At 39.2% G+C, this 23,797-nt stretch overlaps 1 protein-coding gene across 2 annotated transcripts in view; it reads left to right on the top strand.

Moving 5' to 3' along the window:
• BNC1 (basonuclin zinc finger protein 1) overlaps window positions 1–23,444 on the top strand; it is a 186,301-nt gene extending 162,857 nt beyond the window's left edge. For both annotated transcript variants that reach the window (XM_020966198.2, XM_020966213.2), the window contains exons 2-5: window positions 11,433–11,532; window positions 11,973–12,208; window positions 13,177–15,092; window positions 20,776–23,444. In XM_020966198.2, coding sequence (XP_020821857.1) covers window positions 11,433–11,532; window positions 11,973–12,208; window positions 13,177–15,092; window positions 20,776–21,460 — 2,937 coding nt within the window. In that variant the 3' untranslated portion in view covers window positions 21,461–23,444. The remainder of the gene's footprint in view (window positions 1–11,432; window positions 11,533–11,972; window positions 12,209–13,176; window positions 15,093–20,775) is intronic.
• The last annotated feature ends 353 nt before the right edge of the window (window positions 23,445–23,797 follow it).

Below are 23,797 nucleotides of genomic sequence, written 5' to 3'. Positions count from 1 at the left end.
TTCATCCAGAAAGTTAAATGATATAAAGCACTGAACTTGTAGGCAAGAAAATGTCCAGTAGCACATGTGTAGTTCATACATGTAATTGTCATGTAATTGGGATGAGGCATCATCCTTTAAATAATTTGTAATATCATCTGGAAGCATTTAGTATATTTAAACTGATAAGAATTCAGGGCTGCTTTTTAAACCTTGAACAGAAAGCTGGTGGCTTGAAATGACTAATTGGTGCTCAGTAGATAGCAAACCGTGATCTGTTAGTTTGGGTTGTAATCTACTTTAGAAATGGCTTCCCTTGTAAATTTGGAGAAGTTCTACAACATAATGACTTGCAGATAAGCTCCCCAAAACGTTTCTCTCTCTTTGCAGTAGTAGACACATTCCAGTCTTGCATATGTTTCAGTATGGTGCGGATTGGCAGCTTGTTATTAAGGTCGGTCTGAGCTGAGTAGCCAAGCAGTTGTAAAATGTCCAGTGAAAGGAAGGATGTCTTCCTGATTTCTTAGAGGTGCAAGAAGTCATAACCCTATGATCCAATGGAGTATATAACTGAGCCTCAAAACATACCTGTAATTTAGAAATGTGTGGAATTAAATATACAGGATATAAGGAACCCACGACATACAGTTTGACAGTAAAATTGAACTACAGTGTAGAGTATTTGCTGACATTTAAAAAAACAAAAGTAGCAGTTGTCTGTGGCCTTAGTAATTATTTTGACAGTGCTCATTAACAGAAGTTGCCCTGAGGGGCCCTGTAGGGTAAATGACTTGCCAGAAGAATGGCGGTGGTGATTTTTGTTGTTGTTGTTGTTTTATCTTACCCTCCCCCCCACCCCCCAGTGAACATTTTCATTTAGAAAGATGGCTTTTATAACAAGCTGCCTTCTTTAGAGATGTCACCCTAAATTTTCATGTCTGTTTCAGGTCCAGAATTCCCCTTTTTTCAGTACCCAGGTCACTCTTTAGGGAGAAGATTATTTTTTTTCCCTTTTTTTTAAGTTGAAGAATTTTACAAATTCTCCATGGCAGATATGTTGGTTTTTTGAGAGATTATTTTGGAGTTTAAAAGAACGAACCGGCAGGCCACTATGAATAGCAGTATGGAACTAGTACTTTTAAAGTTTTTACAATTGAAGATTGATTTAAAGGCAGTATTTCTGATTATTCTCTTAATCTTTGAAGCTTTCCTAATTTCTGTTTTCCTAATTCTGGAGATTCTTAGATTGGAATGTGGTGGTACTTCCCCACCCAATGTACAATCCCATTTTAGCCAAAACAAGAAAGTTTTAAAAAAACACACAACAAAAAGACAAAAAGGAAGAGTACATGCTTTTAGTGTCCAGTTTCTGACCTCCCAAAACTCTTCACAGTTATAGCCAAACAAGTTGCAACACCCTTGGGTCCACACATGGGCTAATTATTGTAAACATTGCCGTAGGGTAGTAATAGTCTTATTCAGTCAATGTGGGGCACAACAGAAATGAAGAAAGAAAACTGTGTCCACAGCAGACAGAGAAACCTTGTCAAAACAACACCATGTGGAAAACAGTTGTCACACGTATGTTTTGGCTCAACTAGACCTAACAATAGGTGTTGGGGTTTTTTTGCTTTTTTTTTTTTTAGAGGGAATGGTTATAGCCACTCTAATTCTTTATCCCATGTGGATAGTTTTTGCTGTCCTGCTGTGTAAGAAAATAAGCATCTGAGTGATTTTCCTGCTTCATACCAACAGCCAAAGCCTCCCCCCCCCATATATCAGAAACATTTCCCCTATGCTTTCAGAGATAAGCGTCTAATTCCGGAGAACTGGAGGCCCTGCCTTGTCCCTTCCATTTTTCATTGAAGGATAAATTCTTACTCTGGTGCTTTTGACATCTCGTGATATACATACCGGCTTCCTTAGGTGCACAGACAGTTTGTTTGGAATGGCATTCCTCCTTTAATTATGCCTTGTACTTCAGTGGCATCCTGGGAATTAAACTGAAACTGAGCTTATAGAGAATTAACACGGCACGGCACAGCTCATGGTTTTGGTTTTGGTTTTCTTTTTAATTGACAGTAGGTTGTTTTGGACCTTCCTCAGCAAAGTTCAGATCCCAGTGCAGCTGTTTATAGCTCTACTAAGTGCCTGCTTCATGGACAATGGCATACAATTGAAGACCTCTCAAAGTGCAGAGTTGAGCCTTAATTCTGTCTTCCAAGCTGAGTAAAATTCAAAATACCAATCCAAAAGTGAAGTTAGTTTCTGCCCATTGACTTTTCTAAGGGTTATCTGAAGATTGCTACTGTACATTCCTAATTTTAGTATCAAATGGAAGACTTTGGTGAAAATGTTTTTAACCCTACATAGTATGTCTTGAAAAGGAATAGGGTATGTCTTGAAAAGGAATAGGAAATGTCTTTTGTTTTGCTTTGTTTTAAATATTCTATTTAAAACTGGTTTTCTTTATATTTCTTTTCTTTTTTTTGTCATTTAAGTTATTAGTTTTGAAAATACAAAGAACACACGAATGTGATGTGTGTTGGGGGGGGAGTTTATAGTTGTATTTATAGAGAGATCGAAAGAAAAAGGAATTGACTAGTCACCTGTCTTTGCACTAGAGAGCCACAGAGCCATAACTTCACTTCTCCGAGATTCACGCAAACACTTCAACCACAGCTCCGTCAAATGACCATCCCCCACAATAACGGCCCTTTCTTAGTGGTACCACCATCCTGCCCAGTAATTCAGGACGGAGTCTTCAGCTTCTTGTTGGCCGCCTCTCCCGCTTTTCTCTTCATTCTTCTTTGCCATTTTTTCTGTCACTTCCCAGTGTTTTCTTTTAACACGAGTCTTTTATGAAGCCATCCTTCTTCATACCCGGTGCTACCACCCTATTGTAGGCCATCATCACTTCACATCTTGATTGTTACCTTCTAATTAGTCTCCTTGTCTCCCGGCTTTGCCTCACTTGCACTTCTTAAAAGTGGATTATATGAAGCCACTTCCCTGATTTAAAAAAAAAAAAAAGAAAAAAGCAATCTTCAAGTTTTCCCATTACTAATAGGTTTAAATCTAAACTTTTCATTCAGGCATTTATAAGGCCCCACAGTGCCTAACCAAGCTGAGCTCATAAGACATTACAGGGTGAATCTGTCTATTCCAGTCAGGGCAGTCTTCTTACCATTCCCTTCATCCATGTCGTCCTAATTCTCACTTCTGTGCCTTTCCCTGTGTTGCCCCCCCATTTTTTCTTTTTATTTAATTACATTTTATCTTATTTTTAGATCTGCCTTCTCTTTCTCCCCCACCCACAATTGAGAAAGCAAGAAAATCAAAACCCCTGTTAAAACATGTGGAGTCAAGCAAAACAAATTCTCCCATTGTCCATGTCCAGAAAAAAGGTCTTAATCTCTGCAGTATATTTTCCATGAATCCTTCCATGAACTCTAGCTACAATGCTATTACAATTCATTGTTGGACATTTAGGGTATGTTCTGTTATTGCCTTATTCTTTCATGTTATGTATGTACTGCTTATCTCTAGGGTAAAGTTGTAAGTACCTTATCAGGGAGGGGCCGTGTTTTATGCTTCCCTCTATATATTAGGTGCTTGAAAATGATTGAAAGAATGAATATTTAAAAAAGAAAAATATGGAAAATTCAAACTGTGATAGTCAACTCTTATGTAATGCAGTCTACTAGTGTTTTGAAATATGTCTTTGAATACCTTGTGCAAGTGACCTAACCTCTCTGGGCTTCTGTCTCCAAATTGGTAAAATTGAAAGGGTTGGACTAGATCCATCAGTCAACGTTCACTTATTACCTGTCAGCCTAGTGCTAGGTGCTGAGAACGTTTAGATAAAAAATGAAAATGTCCCTGCTTTAAAGGTGAACTTCTAAAGCTTAGCAGGGAAGTCGATATTTGATTCTAGGGGCAATTGGGAGCCACGGGAGTTTATTGAGGAGGGGAGTAGCACTGACCTTTTTGCTTTGGTGCTGGGGGATAGATTGGAGGAGAGAGTTGAGGCCAGAGAGATCAGTTAGGAGGCCATTGAAGGAATTATAGCCATGAGGCAGTTAGGACCTGAAACAATGGATTCGAGAGATATGGTGGAAGTAGATATGAGGAGTTGAGAATAATGCTGAGATTGTAAAACTGAGGGTCTAAAAAAGATGAAGAGGCCCTCAAAAGAAATAGGGATATTCAGAAGGGGTGAATGTGCAAGGGGTGGGAGAAGATGAGTCCTGTTTTGGACACATTGAATTTGGGATGTCTACTCAATGTCAGTTCAGAAGGTTCAATAAAGCAGTTAACGACACAGTCCTGGAGTTCAGGAGGAAGATTTGGGCTGAATGTATAACGCTGAGAACCATCTACATAGAGATGATGATAAAAGCCGTGGAAGTTGATGAGGTCACCAGAGTAGAGAGGGAAAAGGAGGCACAGGAAAGAGACTTGGACTACTTCAGGTGTGTGCTGGAGCCAGCTTGAAGTGGCTCACAAGAGCTGATTATTAAATTTTCATTGAGTATTTATACCTCAGAAATTGACAAATGCTGCAAATCAGGACTTGGTTTATTGTCTTGTGGATCATTTAGACTTCAGAAGGTGATGGAGAAATGTTAATAATGCAGACTAAACTTAAAAGCATGTCCTGTGTACATTTAGGGGAGCAGAGTGAGAGCTGGTTGTTAAACATTTAATGCAGTTTGAACGTAAAAGCATGTCCTGTGTACATTTAGGGGAGCAGAAGTGAGAGCAGGTTGTTAAACATTTACTGCCACACTCCTCAGCTATTCCTGCAGTTGGGGGGCATGATCATGGATAATGATCCAGAAACAGAGACTGAGAAGGTGTGGTCAGAACAGGTAGGAGGGGAAAACAGCATCACAAAAACCTTGAGAAGAGAGATGATCCGGGAGGAACGGGCAGTCAGCAATGTGAGACACTGCAGAGAGAGGTCAAGTAGGATGAAGACTGGGGCAAAAAAAACCAGCAACAAAACATCAGATTTGGCAATAAAGAGATAATTTTGGAGAAAGCCATTTGGATCCCTGTTTGCTCTAAATCTGAGCTGCTGTGATCCCGCAGACTTCCAGGTTCATGTGCTAACCACAGTAACGACGACAAAGTGCTCCATTTTGTTATTTCATTCAGGTATTGTTCACTAAGGGACTAGAATTTGTGTCAGGAGCCTACTTGTCCATCTTTCAAGGCCCAGCTCAAACCTCACTTCCTTCATGAAGCTTTCATGGTCCCCTTTCCCCCTGTCTCTCTTCTCTAACCAGGTGATTTTTCTATCTCCCTTTAAATTGCCCTAACATTTCCCTCTTCGGTCTCTTGACATAGTCTGCCTTGTAAGTTTAGTTACACGTGTATGTGTGTGTGTGTGTGTGTGTGTGTGTGTGTGTGTGTGTGTGTGTGTGTATAATCACCTCACTTAATTGTAAGCTGCTGGAGGGATAGTTTCTTATGTCTTTCTTAGGCCCCTCCAGGGTGAAATACGGAATTTGCCCATGGTTACTACATAAATATTTGTTTAATAAGTGAATGAATGTTTTGTTAATGGGGGGTTTTTTCTGGTAGTTCTATTGATGGTGAAAGGAGTTGAGCTGACAGTGCTAGGAAAAAGCCCCTGAAATCCTGGTTTATTTATCAAACCAAGAATAATAGCAACCACATGCAGGTAATTATTCTCTGAAGCTCTGTATGCGTAGTACCTCATTAATTCTTCTAACCAGGTCTTTGAGATAGGTAGGTGGCAGGTATTATTCCCATTTTATAGATGAGAAATCTGAGGCATAGGAACTGTTAATTAACTGGTGTAAGGCTGTGTGACAGATCAGTGATAGAACCCTAGGGTAAGGATCTTGAGTCCAGCATCTAGCCCTTAAGAAGTAGACAGGACTCAAGTCTCCCTCTACCTTGAGTCATCCATGACTTTCTTGAATTTCTTTCTTTGTAATGTGATCCTAGTTACATGTGCTAGGGATTGCAGTTGCTTTAAACAAGTGTAGTTTTGCTTCTTGAACACAATCTAAATCCTGTCCCACAGCTAAGTAGAAGTGCTATCTCGAAGGCCCCTTCTCCAAGGAAGCACATCCCAACTGACTAGCTGCAAGTGTACATGCAGTCAGTGCAAGCTCATTTGTGTAGCTTGAAAAATAACAAGGTGCATGTCCTTCTAACAGTGGATACAGCCTCTGCCTCCTCACTAACAGTCCAGACATGCCTGTCAGGCAAAGTCTGGTCCATATCCTTACTTGGTCTTTGAGTGGCCAAAAGATGCTTCCAGTTCTGTCATGAACAAAGACTGCGTCATTGTGGATGACAGAATTTTTAATACTGGTTTAAAGCATATCAGAATGACTGATACTGATTGTGGAAATTGTCAGTTTAAGAAGAATAATGATTAAAAAGCAATAATAACAATAATAATAATAACTTGATGGGTCCAGAACGCTTGAAACATCTGCTTTATGTTTTTAGAGAATGGAAAAAATACTAAGACGCTGAGTGAAAGGATTTAACTTTAAAAAGAGTTTTCCATTTTAATTTTCATGTGCACCTCTAGTCCTTTAATTAGAATTTTGAAATTTTATTTGACTTTCAATGTTTTAGTTTTGCTTTAGAATATAATGCTATTGTTCTTCAACCTGGTAGGATTCTGTGACTCTTGCCTGTTGAAAAAAAAATCATTCTGAAATTAGAAGCTTTCTTAGCCACTATAATTAGCATTCTTTTTTTTTTTAATAAATGATTCAAATGAGATTATTTCCCTAGATGCTTAATTAGCATCATTACCTCTTGTTAAAATGGGTTTAAGTAAGAACTGATCTGACTGTAGCTTAAAGACACAGTTTTGGAGATTAGAGTTGTTGATAAATTTCTTAGAAATCCTGAATGAAAATTGAAAGCTCTTAAAATGAAGTGACCAGGTTACATGATTTTCAAGACAGAAAATCCCATTCATAAACAAAAGTGGAATTAATCACTAATATGTGTGTGTGTGTGTGTGTGTGTGTGTGTGTGTGTGTGTGTGTGTGTGTATATTCATGTGTATGTGAATATATATGAATCTTGGGGCAGCTAAGTAGCACAGTGGGTAAAATGTGGGGCCTGGAGTCAGTAAGACTCCTCTTCCTGAGTTTAAATCTGGCCTCAGACACTTACTAGCTGTGTGACCCTGAGCAAGTCACTTAACCCTGTTTGCCTCAGTTTCCTCATCTGTAAAATGAGCTAGAGAAGAGAATGGCAAACCACTCCAGAGTCTTTGCCAAGAAAACCCAAGATGGGATCATGAGGAGTCGGACAGGACTGAAAACGACTCAGTGACAACATATATGAATCTCCTAGGCTAGCATGAATAAAAAGCTGGGGTTTGTCAATAGGCGTCATATTGTTCTGGCATAGAACTCTCTCTGTGTGTGGGAAGCTGCCGTTGAAGATCCCTATGAGTTAATTGATCAGTAAGCATTTATTAAGTGACTATCAGGTAGGTGCCAGGTACTGTAATAGGTGCTGAGATTCACACACAAAGAATGAAACAATCCCTACTCTCAAGAAGTTTGTGTATAGGGGCAGCTAGGTGGTGCAGTGGACAGAGCACCAGCCCTGGAGTCAAGAGGACCTGAGTTCAAATCCAGCCTCAGAGACATAACACTTACTAGCTGTGTGACTCTGGGCAGGTCACTTAACCCCGATTGCCTCACCAAAGAAAAGAAAAGAAAAGTTTGTGTATAAAGGATGAGGTAGACTGAAGAACCTAGTCATACCTTCTCTTATGAATGTGTCTATCTGCCCCCTCTGTCTGTCTCGGTTTCTGTCTAATCAAAAGACCCAAGTTATGCTCCTGGCTCCTCCCCCTGTCAGCCCATTGACCTTGGCCTGAACATTTCTGAGACAAGGTCTCACCTATAAAATCTTTGCTTATCTTGCAGATGAACATCATAAAAGCATAAATTTAAAGCTGGTAAGGACCTTAGGAGGTCATAGACTTCTCATTTTAGAAATGAAGAAACTGAGTCTTGAGACGCTGTGTGACTTCCCTAGTGTGTCACAAAGCATGATATTAATAGGATTTGAATCCAGATTTTCCTGGCTTCAAAGTACAGCTTTCTGTCTCCTGCCTTTTATGTGAGAAATGTACCAGAAAGTATCTTATAAATTGTGATATAGATATGAGGGATTATTATTACCATTAGTATTAATATTACTAATAATTTTCCCAAGTTGCAAAGAACTGAAATATGAATTAATCAACTCTAATATGGATGTAAGAGGAAAAGGAAATGTTGAATCCCTTATTTTTGTAGTCCTTTCGAGAGAAATGTAGAAAAAAGAAGTCTCCAACAGATTAATTTATTAAATATAAGCTAAGAATGACCTAGTCTTCATAGTGATGTACTAATAGAGCATAGGGTCTGGCAGGATCTCAAGAACTGAAAAAGACAGTATAAATCCAGAACACATCCTTCTCATTTGAGAACCAGTTTAGCTAGGTTCAGAAAGGCTTTTGTAACCCAGTTGGCTTGTAAGTGTCCTAACTTGTGAGGACAGTCTACTAAAATGTATAGGGGTCACAATCTGTGTTGCTGAGAGGGATACCCATTCTGATGAAATCCCAGAGTCCTGGAGCTGAAGCAAGTTGTGAAATACTCCTGCTGTTTATAAATGACCACTGGACACTAGGTGTGTTGAGAACAGCCAGAGGGCAAGATTTCTGATTCTCCGGCAGCTTACACTGAAAGCTTTTCATGGAAGTCTGAACTGTTGCAATATCCGTCAGATATATAAGGATGTCAACTAATTGAACTATATTTCTGTTTTGACGTCTTGTTAGATAGAGGTGATCGTTATACACTATATATATATTTTACCTTTGATTTAAATGTGTATGACTTTCTACTCTTCACATTTCCATAACAAAGTTAAAATAGATTTGTTGCAGGAGCAAAAGTGGTTAATTAATACTACCCCACATGCTCATGGGCTCTGCTCTTTTACGGGGAGCTAAAAGCTTTTTTTTTTTTCCACCAGTTTTATCGTTTGAGGATGACTACTTTGAGGGATTATGCAGAAATACTCCAGTCAGCTGTATACCCTGTTACTTCTTGTTCCAGTCTATCAGATGAAAACCGATGTCTGCCTGGTTCCTGCCTTCTTTGTATCTCCAGGCATGCTAATGTGTCATCCTCATTCAGAATAAATCCTGGAAATGAGCAAGCTGTAGAGATGTGAAATTCAAAAGTGAAAGAGTCACTAATTATCACTGCTGAGGCACCCCTATACATACTCTAAGGGCAGGTTTCCCAATTCCTGATAACAGATTCCTTTCTTCCTTCATGTTCAGAGGATCTCAAAATACTTTTGAAATAAGCCTTATCCCCATGTTTCTGGAGGGAAGAACTAAAGCCCCAACTAAGTAAAGTAGTCATTTTGTTAACCAGTACCACGAGTGAACTCAGTGTTTTTGTATTCCAGTGCCTTCATCCTATCCTTGACCCAAACAGAATGCAGTTCTCCCAAACTGATGCCTTGTTCTTGGGTCCAAACAGACCATGTACTGCTTTTACCACTCCTGATCATGTTTCATATCTGACAGGCGGGTCTCATGTCAGGGCTTTTGCTGTTTAATAATTCATTTCATTCTTTAGACCTTTATCCCTCACTGGAGGATTGGAGATGAAGGAAAGGTCTGAGAAATTCAGCTAAACTTAAATATTTCCAAAACTTTGTCAGTGAGAACTCTACCTACTTTGGACTCATGCCTATCATTTACATATTTGTGTACGGAAAAAGAACTGTGGATTGTGGATTGGAAAGAGCACCAACTGGGGAACTGTTTGGGCTGGGTACTACTCCCAGCTCAGCTGTTAGCTCTGACTGTGTGCGACCTTGGTCAAATCACTTTGTGTCTCTTTATAAAATAAAGGGGTTGGACAATATGATCCCCAAAAGTCTCTAGCTTAAACATTCTTATATTCTTATAGAGCTCCCAGCCCGCTGCATGGCAAAAGACCATCTCAGCTCCAACACTACCTATATGGCCTTGGGCAAATCATTTAACCTTTCTAAGCCTCAGTTTCCTCATCTGTAGAGGGGGAACAGTAGGACTTATATCATTACCTATAAGACAACAGTGTTATTGCTCTTAGTAATTTGCTGTGCACTCAATAAGACTTATGAACTGAATTTGTAAGTTCCTAATTCCCCACTTGGAGAATGGTACAGAATCACACTGAGTCATATCTGGGGTCTATCCTGCCCAAAATTCTGTTTCTTCTTGAGTGGTGGGTAAAGATAGTAGGCCTGCCCTTCTGGAAGTTAACTTAAGAGATAAGGGCTGTACCCCCAAACTTCCCTGGGTTCCCTTAAAAGATCTCTCCTTCTTGAAGCAATTTGTATTCAGCCTTTGCCACCTCTTTGAGTAATGAGTTCCATATGTTTACTACCCGCTGTTTAAGTAGTATTTCCTTTTGTTTGTTCTAAAACTACCTCTCTTAAAGCTTCAAGGGGTAGATATTCCCTACCTCTAATATTCTGGGATGTGGTGAACAAGTCTGGGCTTTACCCTATCAATACCCTTCACGATTTTATAGGCTTTGATCATATTTCCTGACCCCCCTCCTCCTACCTTTGCCTTTCTAGACTAAAAGAAACTAATTTTTTTTGTCTGCCCTTACACAAAAATCTTTACTCCCTTGATCTTTTTCATTACCCCTCAGCTCCACAATGAGAAGTATTCACAACTATACTTGCTTGGGACAACAGAGGCTGCAGGAAAATAGTTCTCAGGAGTGCCCTGTAAGGAGAGTTATGGGGTTTAGAGGCAGGGATTGGGGGGGGGGGTGAAACTGAACAGGTAGATTGAGGCAAATGATGATGCTTACTCCCCCAAAAGTGATACCCCTTTCGTGATTAAAATGAGGTCATGAGTCTCCATTTGAATTTGCATTGCAAACGTCACAGTGATACTTCACCATAAACCACATACAGCTGCCTGCCAAACAGCTTCTTCTCTTTCTCCAACTAGAAGATGGGGAATTATCTAACCCTTACCTCTCTGCCCAAATGCATTAGCACTTAAAAGCAACACAATTCTACCTTTATCCATTTTGCTCTGAATGGCCCATCTGTAATACTTATTCCGAAGAGTTTACTCTTTGGGCTCTGAGTTGCATGTGAACCTAGCCTATTTATTTCTAATAGAGAAATCTATTTCTATTTCAGCCATATGTATGAGCTGCTTCTTTGGGTGCAGAGAATATTCATTCAACACATTAAGGGCTACAGGCACAAAATTAACTATTTATCTTCCCATGCTGAAACTGATCATATTCTTTCTGCATGGGCTTTAAAAAAAAAAAAAGAAAACAAAACATCTTGCTGTTCTTGTTCCAAATGTCATTTATCTGCTGTATACCATTGTGCTTGTTACTTTGCAGGCTATTGGATGCACTCTGAACTGTAGTTGTCAAGGTTTCAAACCAGGAAAAATACACCACCGGCAGTGTGAACAGTGCAGACATGGATGGGTGGCACATGGTAAAGAAATTTTTTTTTATAAAAAATAACAACTATTTGTATAACTTGGCTTACGATGTATAGGCAACTCTGTTATTCAGTAGCTATAGTTATCTAGTTTGGGGGATTTATTTCCGTCCCTTGTTTATTCCTCTCCCTTCCTGTATGTGGCAGTTTGACTGCTCATGAACTTCAGTAGCTGAATGAGTAAAAGAAGGGAGAGAAGAATCTGAGACCTTTCCATTTAACTTCTTATACAGTAGTTCCTGTTTGAAAAAAGAATAAGGTTTTTTTGGGAATGAACAGGAAGGTATTGGGTTAATCAAAATTGTAAAACTGTTAGCAATTTTTCTTTGTCTTGGTTGGCGTAGATAATTGAGGATAGACTTTAGTTTAAGTGACTTTGCCTCTGAACTGAGATTACCCCTTTCAAATACTTCTTTTTTATGTCTGGTTTTCAGCACTGAGCAAATTGAGGATCCCAAATGTGTACCCAACTAGCCACGTGGAGATAGTCCAGTCCAATGTGGTTTTTGATATCAGCAGCCTCATGCTCTATGGTACCCAAGCTATTCCCATTCGCCTTAAAATTCTTTTAGATCGGCTTTTCAGTGTGCTGAAACAAGAGGAGGTAATCCAGATTCTTCATGCCTTGGACTGGACTCTTCAGGATTATATTCGTGGATATGTGCTCCAGGTACTGTAGAATTAATAACCTAAACTAAGAAATGTTGGGGGAAATGCATCTCATGGAATGCTACTTGTGCTTGGTTTCAGGGTACTAGCAAATTTACCTTAATTTTGATAGTGATCTTAAATATTTAGATAGAATTTTATCTGGGTGTGGCCTACATTTGCAAGTCTAACAAATCTCCCCAAACTAACCTGTATGGACATTAAAAAAAAAAATGTGCCCACACCGACTAGGTTCTGCAACTGGATGGAAATGACCTTTTTACATAAAGTAGTATTATGATCTTACATTATGACATAGATCAATATTTAATGATCTTGATAATCTTGCTTTTTAGTGTTCAGATTAAAAATATGGAATCAATTACCTTGAACCTCTATCATATGAAAAATTTATGATGTTACATTCCTTATCATCTTAGAAACTCTTACGTGCACTGTGAAAAATCTCAGTAGGCCATCAAATACATGTTCTGTGATAAAATATTTATTATAGTTATTGGGAAAAGTTAGGCATAGCTAGAGTTTGAAAGAACTCCAACACTCTAGTGTAATTACAGCTGTGCTTTGTGAACACTGGCAGCAGATCAATACAGGTTCATTTGTTTTCTGATGTTAGTTGCTTGGAAGATTATTAAGCTTTCAGTGAAATAATACTCGAGTTATATATCTAGGCTGATTGCTCTATCTTTTCTTCTCAGTCTTAGGTGCTGCTATTGTTCAGAGTGTACATATTTTAATTTTGGTGATGAAATTATACAAGAGTTTCTAATGAGTAATTATGCTTTGGGTCATGACAGCTGAGTAGTTTATCACTGGGTTGGAACAAAGAGGGAAACAAGGATACTTGAGTTATTTTGGTTTAGACTTGGGCATTACCATTAAATAGCTATGGTGAAACAAGGGAATAATTTCTTCATAAAAAGAACAGTCAATTGATTATTTTTTTTTTCAACTTCATCTTGTATTCAGGATGCATCAGGAAAAGTTTTGGATCACTGGAGTATCATGACCAGTGAAGAAGAATTAGCCACTCTGCAACAGTTTCTTCGCTTTGGAGAGACCAAGTCCATTGTAGAGCTCATGGCAATTCAGGAGAAAGAAGGACAGTCCATTATCGTACCATCTACAACAACTAATTTGGATATTAGGGCTTTTATAGAAGGTTGCAACCAGAGAAGTCCTAGCCTTTCTGTTCCAGTGGACAAGGTAAACCCTGGCAACCTTCATCATTTTGAAAACCTCATCAATAACATGGCTTTCATGCTGCCTTTTCAGTTCTTCAGCCCAGTGCCTCCCCCACTGATAGGTTCACCATCAGAGAGACATGTGATTGAGCAAGGTCAAGATAGAAATAATGACGCTAAACATGATGTCCAGATACCCTTTTCTGAAAATGGCTTCTTAACTCCTACTTCTGCTTCATTTCAAGTCGAAAGTGAACAGTGTATAAACTGTCCGGATGTCCTACCCAAAAGTGAAGATGATGCCCATTTCAGTGATTCTGGTTCACACCACGCAGTAGCCAAGCTGGAAATGACCCGGTTGAGCCCGGAGCCCAAAGGGAAAACTACTGAAAGAAATGGTATTGGGCCAAAGAAAGGCCGGGTTTTCTGCACTGCATGTGAAAAGACCTTCTATGATAAAGGGACCTTGAAAATCCACTATAATGCTGTCCACCTGAAGATAAAGCACAAATGCACAATTGAAGGATGCAATATGGTATTTAGCTCCCTACGGAGCCGGAACCGGCACAGCGCAAATCCAAACCCACGGCTTCATATGCCCATGAACAGGAACAACCGAGATAAAGATCTGAGGAACAGTTTGAACATGACCATCCCTGAAGAGGGCAAAAGAACAGGCTTTCCTGTGACATCACCAGACAGCAGACCCATCCCCAGTTACATCGGGCCATGCACCGACTCCAAAGTACAGTCAGCCTTTCCCAGTATTGGGCAAAATGGTGTGCTTTTTCCCAACTTAAAGACAGTTCAGCCAGTTCTTCCTTTCTACCGCAATCCAGTCACACCAGCTGAGCTAGCTAACACCCCGGGAACGCTCCCCTCTCTGCCTCTGGTGTCCTCCTCCGTACCTGAACAGCTGGCTTCCAATGAACTGCCGTTTGATGCTCTTCCTAAGAAAAAATCTCGGAAATCAAGCATGCCTATCAAAATAGAGAAGGAAGCAGTGGAAATTGCCAATGAAAACAGTGATGCCCTCAGTTCAGATGAAGAGATGCCCTTGCAGGTTGTCAGTGATGGAGAGCTAGAGACTTGTGAGCTCAGGGTGGAAAAAGAGGTCATTGACCAAGCAGAGCGGCACCCACACTCAGCCAGCTTATGGAAATCTCTTTCTGAGGGAGGAAGGCCACCCAAAGCAGAGTCAGTGATTGAGACCAAACCCTTGAACAAAGTATCCGAGCAGGATTTGAACAGCTTGGAGAAAGAGACTGAACAAAACCCAGTGGTAGCCATTGTGCCCAGGGAAGCTGCGTTCAGCGATCCCAAGCAACACACCAGTGTCTTAAAACCAGTGATTGAGCCTATGCCGATGTATGCAAAAGAACAGTCCAGACACCAGCTTCCCAGTTCCGACTGTGTGGAATTGCAGCACCACTTACTGACTGGGGGATTTGTAAATGTGTTGTCTAACAGGGGCATGGCTCTTCCTTGTTTGGAGGATCCCAGAGAGCGAGATCAGGTCAGTCAGCACGCGCTAGGAAGACAAAAGGAAGAAACTCGCTTTCATTGTGATATCTGCAAGAAGACCTTTAAAAACACTTACAGCGTGAAAATTCATTTCAAAAACGTGCATGCCAAAGAAATGCATATCTGTACAATTGAGGGCTGCAGTGCAACCTTCCCTTCCCGAAGAAGCCGAGACAGGTAAGAAATTGGTAAAAGGTTTGATTTATTGCAGTCATGATAGCAACTCACTTGAAATTTAACTACTTGAGGAAAGGGGCTGGGGAACTTCTTTTCTTTTTTTTTATTTTTAAAAATTTATTTAGTATTTTATTTTCCCCCAGTTACATGTAAAAATAATTATTAACATTCGTTTTTAAAACTTTGAGTTCCAAATTCTCTCCCTTCCTCTCTCCTCACCCATACTCCTCATTGAGAAGGCAAACAATTCAATATAGGTTATACACGTGTAGTCATGCAAAACGTTTCCATAATTGTGATGTTGTGAAAGAAAACATAGACCAAGGGGGGTAAAAAAACCTCAAGAAAAATAAATTTGTATTCAGACACCATCAGTTCTTTCTCTGAAGGTGGAGAGCATTTTTCATCGTTAAGTCCCTCAGAGTTGTCTTAGGTTGTTGTATTGTTGAGAATAGCTAAGTCATTCACAGCTGATCATCTTACAGTATTGCTGTTACTTTGTACCCAGTACATTTTGCTTTGCATCAGCCCATGCAAGTCTTTGCAGGTTTTTCTGAGAGCATCCTGCTCATCATTTCTTATAGTACAATAGTATTCCGTTATAATCACATAGCACAGCTTGTTCAGCCGTTCCCCAGTTGATGGGCATCCCCTCCATTTCCAATTCTTTGCTACCAGAAAAGAGCTGCTATAAATATTTTTGTACATATAGGTGCTTTTCCTTTTTGTTTTTTTTCTCTCTTTTGGGATACAGACCTAGTAGTGGTATTGCTGGATCAAAAGGTATACATGGTTTTGTATAGGGAGTTTATTTCCTATGGATTATTTGAATAGCCTTTATAAAATATAATTACTGAATCACTTCAGCAAACATTTCATAAACATTTGCTTTACGCAAAGGGTCCGCCATTGCAGTGAGGTGGAGTGGGGAGGGGATACAATGTGCAACAGAAGAGAAGAGTTCCCAGACCTTTCCCATAAGAAACTTACCCTCTAGTATCACATGTGAATCAAAAAACAATGTACAGAATACAATGTGAAAATACACTATGAAAGGTGTCTTGTGAAACTTAAAAGGGAGAGATTATTTTGCAGCCGGGGAAGAGAATCAAGGAAGAGCTGGTGCCATGAGTGCCGTTTGAGCTGAGCCTTGAAGGAAAGGATTTTTCATTTATAGAAACTTTTATTTTCCTCTAACTGATCAGATATTTTTAAAGCAAAAATAATTTTAATTGATAAAGACTAAAATATGAGGATTCTATCAAGTAAATTTTGAGGGTTGATTTTTCTTTTAATTTATGGCTTATGGTTAGATAAATTGAAAGAAGGAAAACCTATAGATGACTGGGTTTGGGGTTTTGGTTTTTTTTTGGTTTTGTTTCTGATACACAAACATATCAACTTCCTTATATATAAAATCAGGGGCTGTAGTATAATATACTGTTGTATGTAGTAAAATATCATCTCTTAAGGTCTCATCTCATTCTGCCATCCTGTGATTCTGAGTTTGAATGTAACTAGCCTTTTTACTAAGCAGCATATATAAAGACCAAATCCACCCAATCCAACAGAGTCATGTCCTGAGTTATAGTCGTGTTCCTTTTGTCTTCAATATAGTTGAGTTACTTGACAAGTGTTCAGGTCCCATTCCTATCACAGTGACTCTGAAACACTGTCTCTGACAGAACTCAGAGAAGATCAGAAGTTTTATGAAATGTGTGAAAAGTGATAAATACATTTCTTCCATCTGATCAGTATGCCTTGATATAACCTATCCATTAATTAAACAAACATTTACTGAGTATCTCTAAATACTATAGGAAATACAAAATTGAACTTTGTTCTGTTTGTCTTTGACACTGGTCCCTGCCCTCAAGTAGATTATAGTCTAGTCAGAGATAGAGGTGTGTATAGATAACCCTAAAGCAAGACCTGGTATAGTAAGTGCCACAAGAGAAGTGCAAATGCTGAGGGTTATGGGTGTTGAAAGAAAAAACAGATCACATCTGGCTGGGAGGATTAGGGAAGGATGAATGAAGGAATGAGATATTTGATCAGTGGCTCAAAGAATGGGTAGTAATTTTGTAAAGAAGGACATTCCAGATAGAAAAATTAGCATGGGGGAGAAATGGTGAGAAAATGGGGTATTGGGGCTAGTTTGACTTGAAGCAACAGGGTATGTGAAGCAATGAAAGGTAAGGTTGGGGCCAGAATCTGGCAGGCCTTGAGTATCTGTTCAACAATACACAAACATGTCAGTTTCCTTATCTGTAAAGTGAGAATTATTTATTTCCTGATATCTCTTTTAACTTGAGTTCAAATTGAATTTCAGAAAGCTTTCTAGAGGGAGCAGTTAAGAAGGAAAAATGTTAAAGTCCTGAAGACATTTCATAAAGAAACTCTTGAATGGAGCACATAAGAATGCATTATTACTAATAAAACACATGCTTTATTCAAGCATTTGTGATTTCATAAGCATGACTGCCCCTACCATACCCTAGTACACTGTATCAATGAGTTTCTATAGCTGAAAAAATTTATGACAGAATCTAAGATTGGAAATGGACCTTAGAGACCCTCTAGGCCGGTCCACATCAAAACAGGCCTTCCTTCTATGACAAACCCAACCCAAGGGTTGAGGGATAACCCCTCCTTGCCAACACAGCCACTCTATTTGTAGATAGTAGGAGCAAATATGTTCTCATGAATCAGTGCGGTGGTCCTAGAGCAAAGGAAATACACAGAGAAGGTAGAGAGAAAATGGGGAGGGTTCATCATTTAAAAAAGATCTTTTCAGTGTCTATTCATATGTAACATTTGGTGCCATGAGAGCCGCAAAGAGCAGTAAGAGATAGTGTTGATGAGATTAAAATCCACATTACATATCATTTTTATTATTCTGTATAATATCTGCTAAATTAATTAGTCACTTCATTCAAAAAGCATTAATTTTTTAAAAATTTCATGTGTTTGATGTGTATAATAAGGCTTTGGCCTTATTGTAAAAATAAGCAGGCCCCCATTTGCAGGCAGGATATATTCTGAATGTTGCCTCATTATATAGTTATAACCTTGCGGCGGTTAGGTTGCACAGTGTATGGGACACTAGACTTGGAGTCGGGAAGATCTCAGTTTGAATCCTGCCTCAGACACCTCCCAGCTATGTGAACCTGGGCCAATCACACAGATGCGACCCAGGGCAAATTACAGAGGAGGAACCTGAGGCTGAGAGAGGTTCTTTATCTTTCTCAGCCTCAGTTTCCTCCTCTGTAAAATGGAGATAATAAACAGCACCTCCCTCCCAGTGTCGTTGAGAGGCTCAAATGAGTTAAAATTTGTAAAGCACTTTACTAACTAACCTTAGAGCACCATATCAGTGCTAACTGTTGTTAATCATTGTGAAGTGTGTCACAGTGGGTAGAGCACTGATCTGGAGTCAGAAGACCTGGGTTAATATCCCAGCATTGTCACTTACTCGGGTTGGGCAAGTCAAGTCTCATCTATAAAATGAGGCAGCTGGACAAAGTCCATCTGACTCTAAATCATTGATTGCATGAACTTGGAATACATTATTTCATAGAAATGCTTTTTTTTAATGGTGGATAGATCCTAAGGTTAGTCCCACAAAACTTGTAACTACTCTTGATGATAACAACGATGGCCTTTTTACAATGCTGTAAGGTTTGTGCCAGGCTTCCTTTGTATATGTTGTCTCATCTAAGCCTCCCAACTCTTGGGAGGTGACTGCTCCAGCTGCACTTATGCCCCTTTTTACACATGAAGAAACCAGCATTGAAAAAGGAGAAGTGGTCCCACACTGGCCTGGCTAGGAAGTATCTGGAATAGAATTAGAACCCAGCTCTTCCTGACTTCTCCAGGTCCAGTGTTTCTTCCACTACTACATAGTTACAATCAGCCACACTCTGGGTTAAATATACTTCAGTGACTAGCTTAGTAACCTAATGACCATATGTAGCATTATTTCTGTGGGAAAATGAAATCCACAGGGATTGGAAGAGGGAATGCAGTGACACCCCACTCACCTGTCACCCTTAGCCCAGGAAAAACAATTTAACGACAAAAAGAGTAATGATGCACATCAGTGGAGCCCATTTAGATTTTCCATGTACCTGGTCTCTGTTGAGCCTCACAACCCTGTTGAAGTCTCTCTTATTTTTAACCCTATTATACTTATAATGAATCTGAGACTGTTAAAATAATTAAAGTGTTTGCCCAAGGTCAACACAGGTAGTATATGGGATAGGATTTGAACCCAGGTCTTCCTCACTCTCCCTCCAGTGTTCTCTCTCCTGTACCATACAGTAGTTCCTTCATATATAAAATGAAGTTGTAACATTAGATTATCAGAAGTTTTCCCACCTTTAAAGCTTGGCGTCCTTCCTACTTTTATTTCTGTAGTCTCGGTAGTACCTGTGCTTGGGCCACAAGCTCTGGAGTCAAGGGACCTGGGTGGCCTTGGGCAAAGTCACTTTATGTCTCTGATCCTGAGTTCCTTGTCTATAACATGAGGGGCATCGCCTAGAGGTGACTTTCCAGCTCTAGCTTGAGGATCCTAAAAGGGCGAAGGAATTTCCCTTCCAGCCTACCGCTGGTTTTCTACCTATTTCGCTTTCTACTTCAGCTACAACGGCCCCCTGGAGCAAAGAAACACGGCGGCTAAGGGAACGCTTTGGGGTCACTGGGGAAAGGTCAGCATAGGTATAGCATCAGTATGTACAAGATATTTAGAAGTCAAGGGGGTGGGGGGGAAGGAAACATCTTTGGGTTGCTGGGAAAAGCCAATGTAGGCATAGCATTAATACGTACAAGATGTTCAGAAGCCAAATGGTCCTACCTTGAGTATCTATATTTAAATTCCCTTTTAGGTGGTGGTTGTTTTCTTGATATCTTGCTGAGCAACTTATATGTAGTCTCATCTGCATGTAAGACCACTGTCCATTTTTGTAACGCAATATGCTGGTTCTTTCAGCTTAGAAATTTGGTGGAAAAATTTAGCACAATTGTAATTGAAGTACTTGTAGAATGAGTGAGTAATTTTTATTTTCTGGTGTGGTCATAGAAAGAAACAACATTTATAGATAAGTACAATAGAGAGATTGAACTTTTTAGAATTCTGTAGCATTGATTTTATTTCTGGTGAAATCTGATGCAGTAAGACCTGTAGTGTGATAAGCTTCAAAGTACCTCATAGGCTTCTATCACATAGAATCTTTTTTTTTTTTTTGCTTTTTGGTGAGGCAGTCAGGGTTAATTGACTCACCCAGGGTCACGCAGCTAGTAAATATCAAGTGTCTGAGGCTGGATTTGAACTCAGGTCCTCCTGACTCCAAGGCCAGAGCTCTATCCACTGCGCCACCTAGCTGTCCCTATCACGTGGAATCTTAAAGCTGGAAGGGGATCTTATAGTCTACTCATGTTAGATGAGGAACCCAGAGTCCCAAAAAAAGAATAGTAGGTCAGTTAACAAGCCTAGGCATTTACCACATGCCTGTCAGTGCAATCTAATCCAGTCTGCCAAGGGCTGGTGTTCTTCTTCCCTGAGAACTTCTTCACCCACAGCCTATGGGTTTTCCCCTAAACTATGACTTCATAATGATATTGATGATTTAAGGTTTTAAAACCCACAGTTTGTTGATTGCTAATCTTCTTTTTGCTATTTTAGACATAGTTCAAACCTAAGTCTTCATCAGAAAGTTATCACCAAAGATACCCTGGAAAGCAATGATAACCCTTTGGGTGCTACTTACCTTTTGAAAGATATGGCTAAGGAGGTTTATCAGGATGCAGCTTTCAAACAGCACGCCCCCCACACTTCTGTCATCTTCAAAGGAACCAACCGGACTGGGAGTGTCGTCTACCCAATCACCAAAATCCGAGAATCCTGTTTAGAGAGCTACGGCTGTGGTCCTACGAGTGAGGCCACTGTCCTCGATTTAAGCACTACCTCCAGCATGAAGTCTGAGAGCAGCACCCCTTCTTCCTGGGACTCCGATGGAGGGAGTGAAGAGGGCAATGTAGCTCTGGAAGACAGTGATGAAAGCTGTGAAGGACCGAGCCTGATCCCCAGTGAAGATGGCTACCCCATTTGTGCCCTCATGGAAAAGGCCAATCACAGCTTTTCAAACCTTCCCTCTGGTTTGCCAATAACTTGTCACCTCTGCCAAAAGATTTACAGTAATAAAGGAACCTTCAGGGCCCACTACAAAACTGTGCACCTCCGTCAACTTCACAAGTGTAAAGTACCAGGTTGCAACACCATGTTTTCATCAGTCCGCAGTCGAAATAGGCATAGCCAGAATCCCAACTTGCACAAAAGTCTAACCGCATCTCCAAATAATCTCCAGTAACAAGATGGGAGACTGAGTTTTCTTTTGATAAGCTTTAATTATTTCAGATAATAAAATAGTAAAATGAAATGTCTCTAATTTTCTTTTCCTCCATTTTGGCCAAGCCTGCAGGGTTCCTGGCTTTAAACCACTATTTCATTTGACTTTCTAAGTTCCTAGAGGCTGGGTAGTTTAAAACAAACAAACAAAAAGACGTGAAAAATAATAATATGCAATCTGGAAGGATGGTGTTATGGTGGTACTATCTAGTATTACTTCTCTTAAACCTAAAGTATTACTCATTGAGAATACAGAAGCCTGCAGATAATCTAGCCGGTCCCAGTTTTGTTTACATACTACCTTGGGGAAGCACTGGGCCAGTGGACAGATTGGGATCCTGAACTTGAGAATGGGAGTGAAGAGGGTGAGATTCATAGACTAAGGTAGACTTACAGTATTAAGGACCATATTTATGTGTCCTGGGGAATAATGGAATCATAGAGCAGGAGGACCTGTCCTTAAAGACCCTACTTTGAATTTAACAACTCCTTAATAATTCCAAAAGCCGGAATGTGGGTTTAGGAAAATGACTTGGAGACTATTAGATGAGACTATTATGTTATTTGGAGTGGATTAGTCTTTTTCTGTTCTAAAGTGGTCTCCTATTTTGCTTTAGAAAACATTCTCAGAGAATAAAGTGTTGACATATAAAATTCCCTTTTTGGGTTCCTGATTTGTAGCAAAATACATCCTAGAAGTGGATGGAAAAAAAATTCCTATTTTAAAGTGCACTTTCTGTAAACTACTTTTAGGAAGCAATCATCATTTTTTCCTGCCTGCTTTTTCTACCCCCCCCCCCAAAAAAAGCACTCCCAAATTGGTAGTTGTTTAAGTTTTAAATTCTACACGTGGAAGATATAGACAGTCAAAAGATGTGCTCACGGAGCAGTGGTAGATGTTTACAGTTTGGTTATCCAGGTAGGAAATGGGTTAATTTTGCTTAACAATCGCTAAGAAAAACATTGCATTTCTTATTTTTGGTTCTGATGAGGTGATTCACCTTATTCTTTCTGGTCACTGTAATCGACAGTATTCTGCATTGTGTTCTGTGCACTTACTGGTGTTGCATTTTATTTAAAAGCATTTTGATAATATTTAATTTGTGGTTATGTTCTATGAATATTGTATGTGTATATATGTTGTGCAACAGTATACTTGACTGAGTCCTTCCTGGAGAGCAGGAAAAATGCTAAAAACTAGACTTTGCAAAACCACTGCTTATTTTCACTTTGTAAACTTTTGAATTTCAATTTGTTTTGGTCACCTGTGGTATACAAGCATGATTCTTATGGCACAGTTTGTATATATTTAAGTGTTTTGGAGTATGTGGTTTTGAAGATTTGTTTGGATTTTCACCATAACTGTATCTCTTAATCTTGATACATTTTTTGAATGTATTAAGATTAGGTTGAACTTTTTGAATTTAGTTGGTGGAAGATAGTGCAAAGTTATTGCCATTCTGTGTGTTTAAATGCTTAACTTATTCTAAGATATATTCAATACCATACACTATCCATTTCATATTCTTAGAAAGGAAGCTAAATCAGACCAATGAAATAAGACCTTATGAAATTTAGGATTGGCAGTACTGTACAAGTCTGGAGAGAAATGAATTTCATATTCAGAGTGTAACTGAACCAATCTTTTATATTTACAGAAGGCTAAAGTAATATTAAACATCCATTAAGAGAATATTTGGTCCAAAGAAGAGTCTTATTACTCTGGCCTGTTGTTGAAAAAGCCAATAACTTGTTACCAACTATTTCAACTTTTTTTTTATAAGTGTGATTGCTTAAACTTTAAGGCTCTGTTTACAAGTCAAATGTGATGTATCTTTCAAATATTTGTTATACAAAACCATTTTGTTTTTTCACTGTTTTCAGAAAAGGAGCAAAATTTGTATACCCTTTGCATTTTTTATGAGTTAATAAAAATATATGACACATCTTTTGCTTTAAAATGAATACATTTTTAGAATAAAATTCATTTTGCCAGTTTAGTTTTAGAAATTACATTTTTCAATTAATATTATCCCATTATGTGCCCTGTGGCATTGTGGTGAATTAGATATTGTCATAGTTACTGCTACCACAGCAATAACATAATTATGGAAATTAATGAGTTAGAGTATAAATAATGTAATAATTTTTTCTGTTGGTATATTGACTTTTTACCTGGGAAGATTTGGACTGAAATGATTCAACTGTTACATGCTATCATGGTAAATAATGAATACAGAGTAATGTCGATATCATTTTGTTTATTTCAGATACCAAAAGTATGCTTATTTTTGTGGAG

The sequence above is a fragment of the Phascolarctos cinereus genome, unplaced genomic scaffold (assembly GCF_003287225.1).
Source record: "Phascolarctos cinereus isolate Bilbo 61053 unplaced genomic scaffold, phaCin_HiC Scaffold_3;HRSCAF=262, whole genome shotgun sequence".
Classification (NCBI taxonomy): domain Eukaryota; kingdom Metazoa; phylum Chordata; class Mammalia; order Diprotodontia; family Phascolarctidae; genus Phascolarctos; species Phascolarctos cinereus.
The sequence above is the reverse complement of the archived record's forward strand: the minus strand, read 5'-3'. Positions and strand labels throughout refer to the sequence as shown.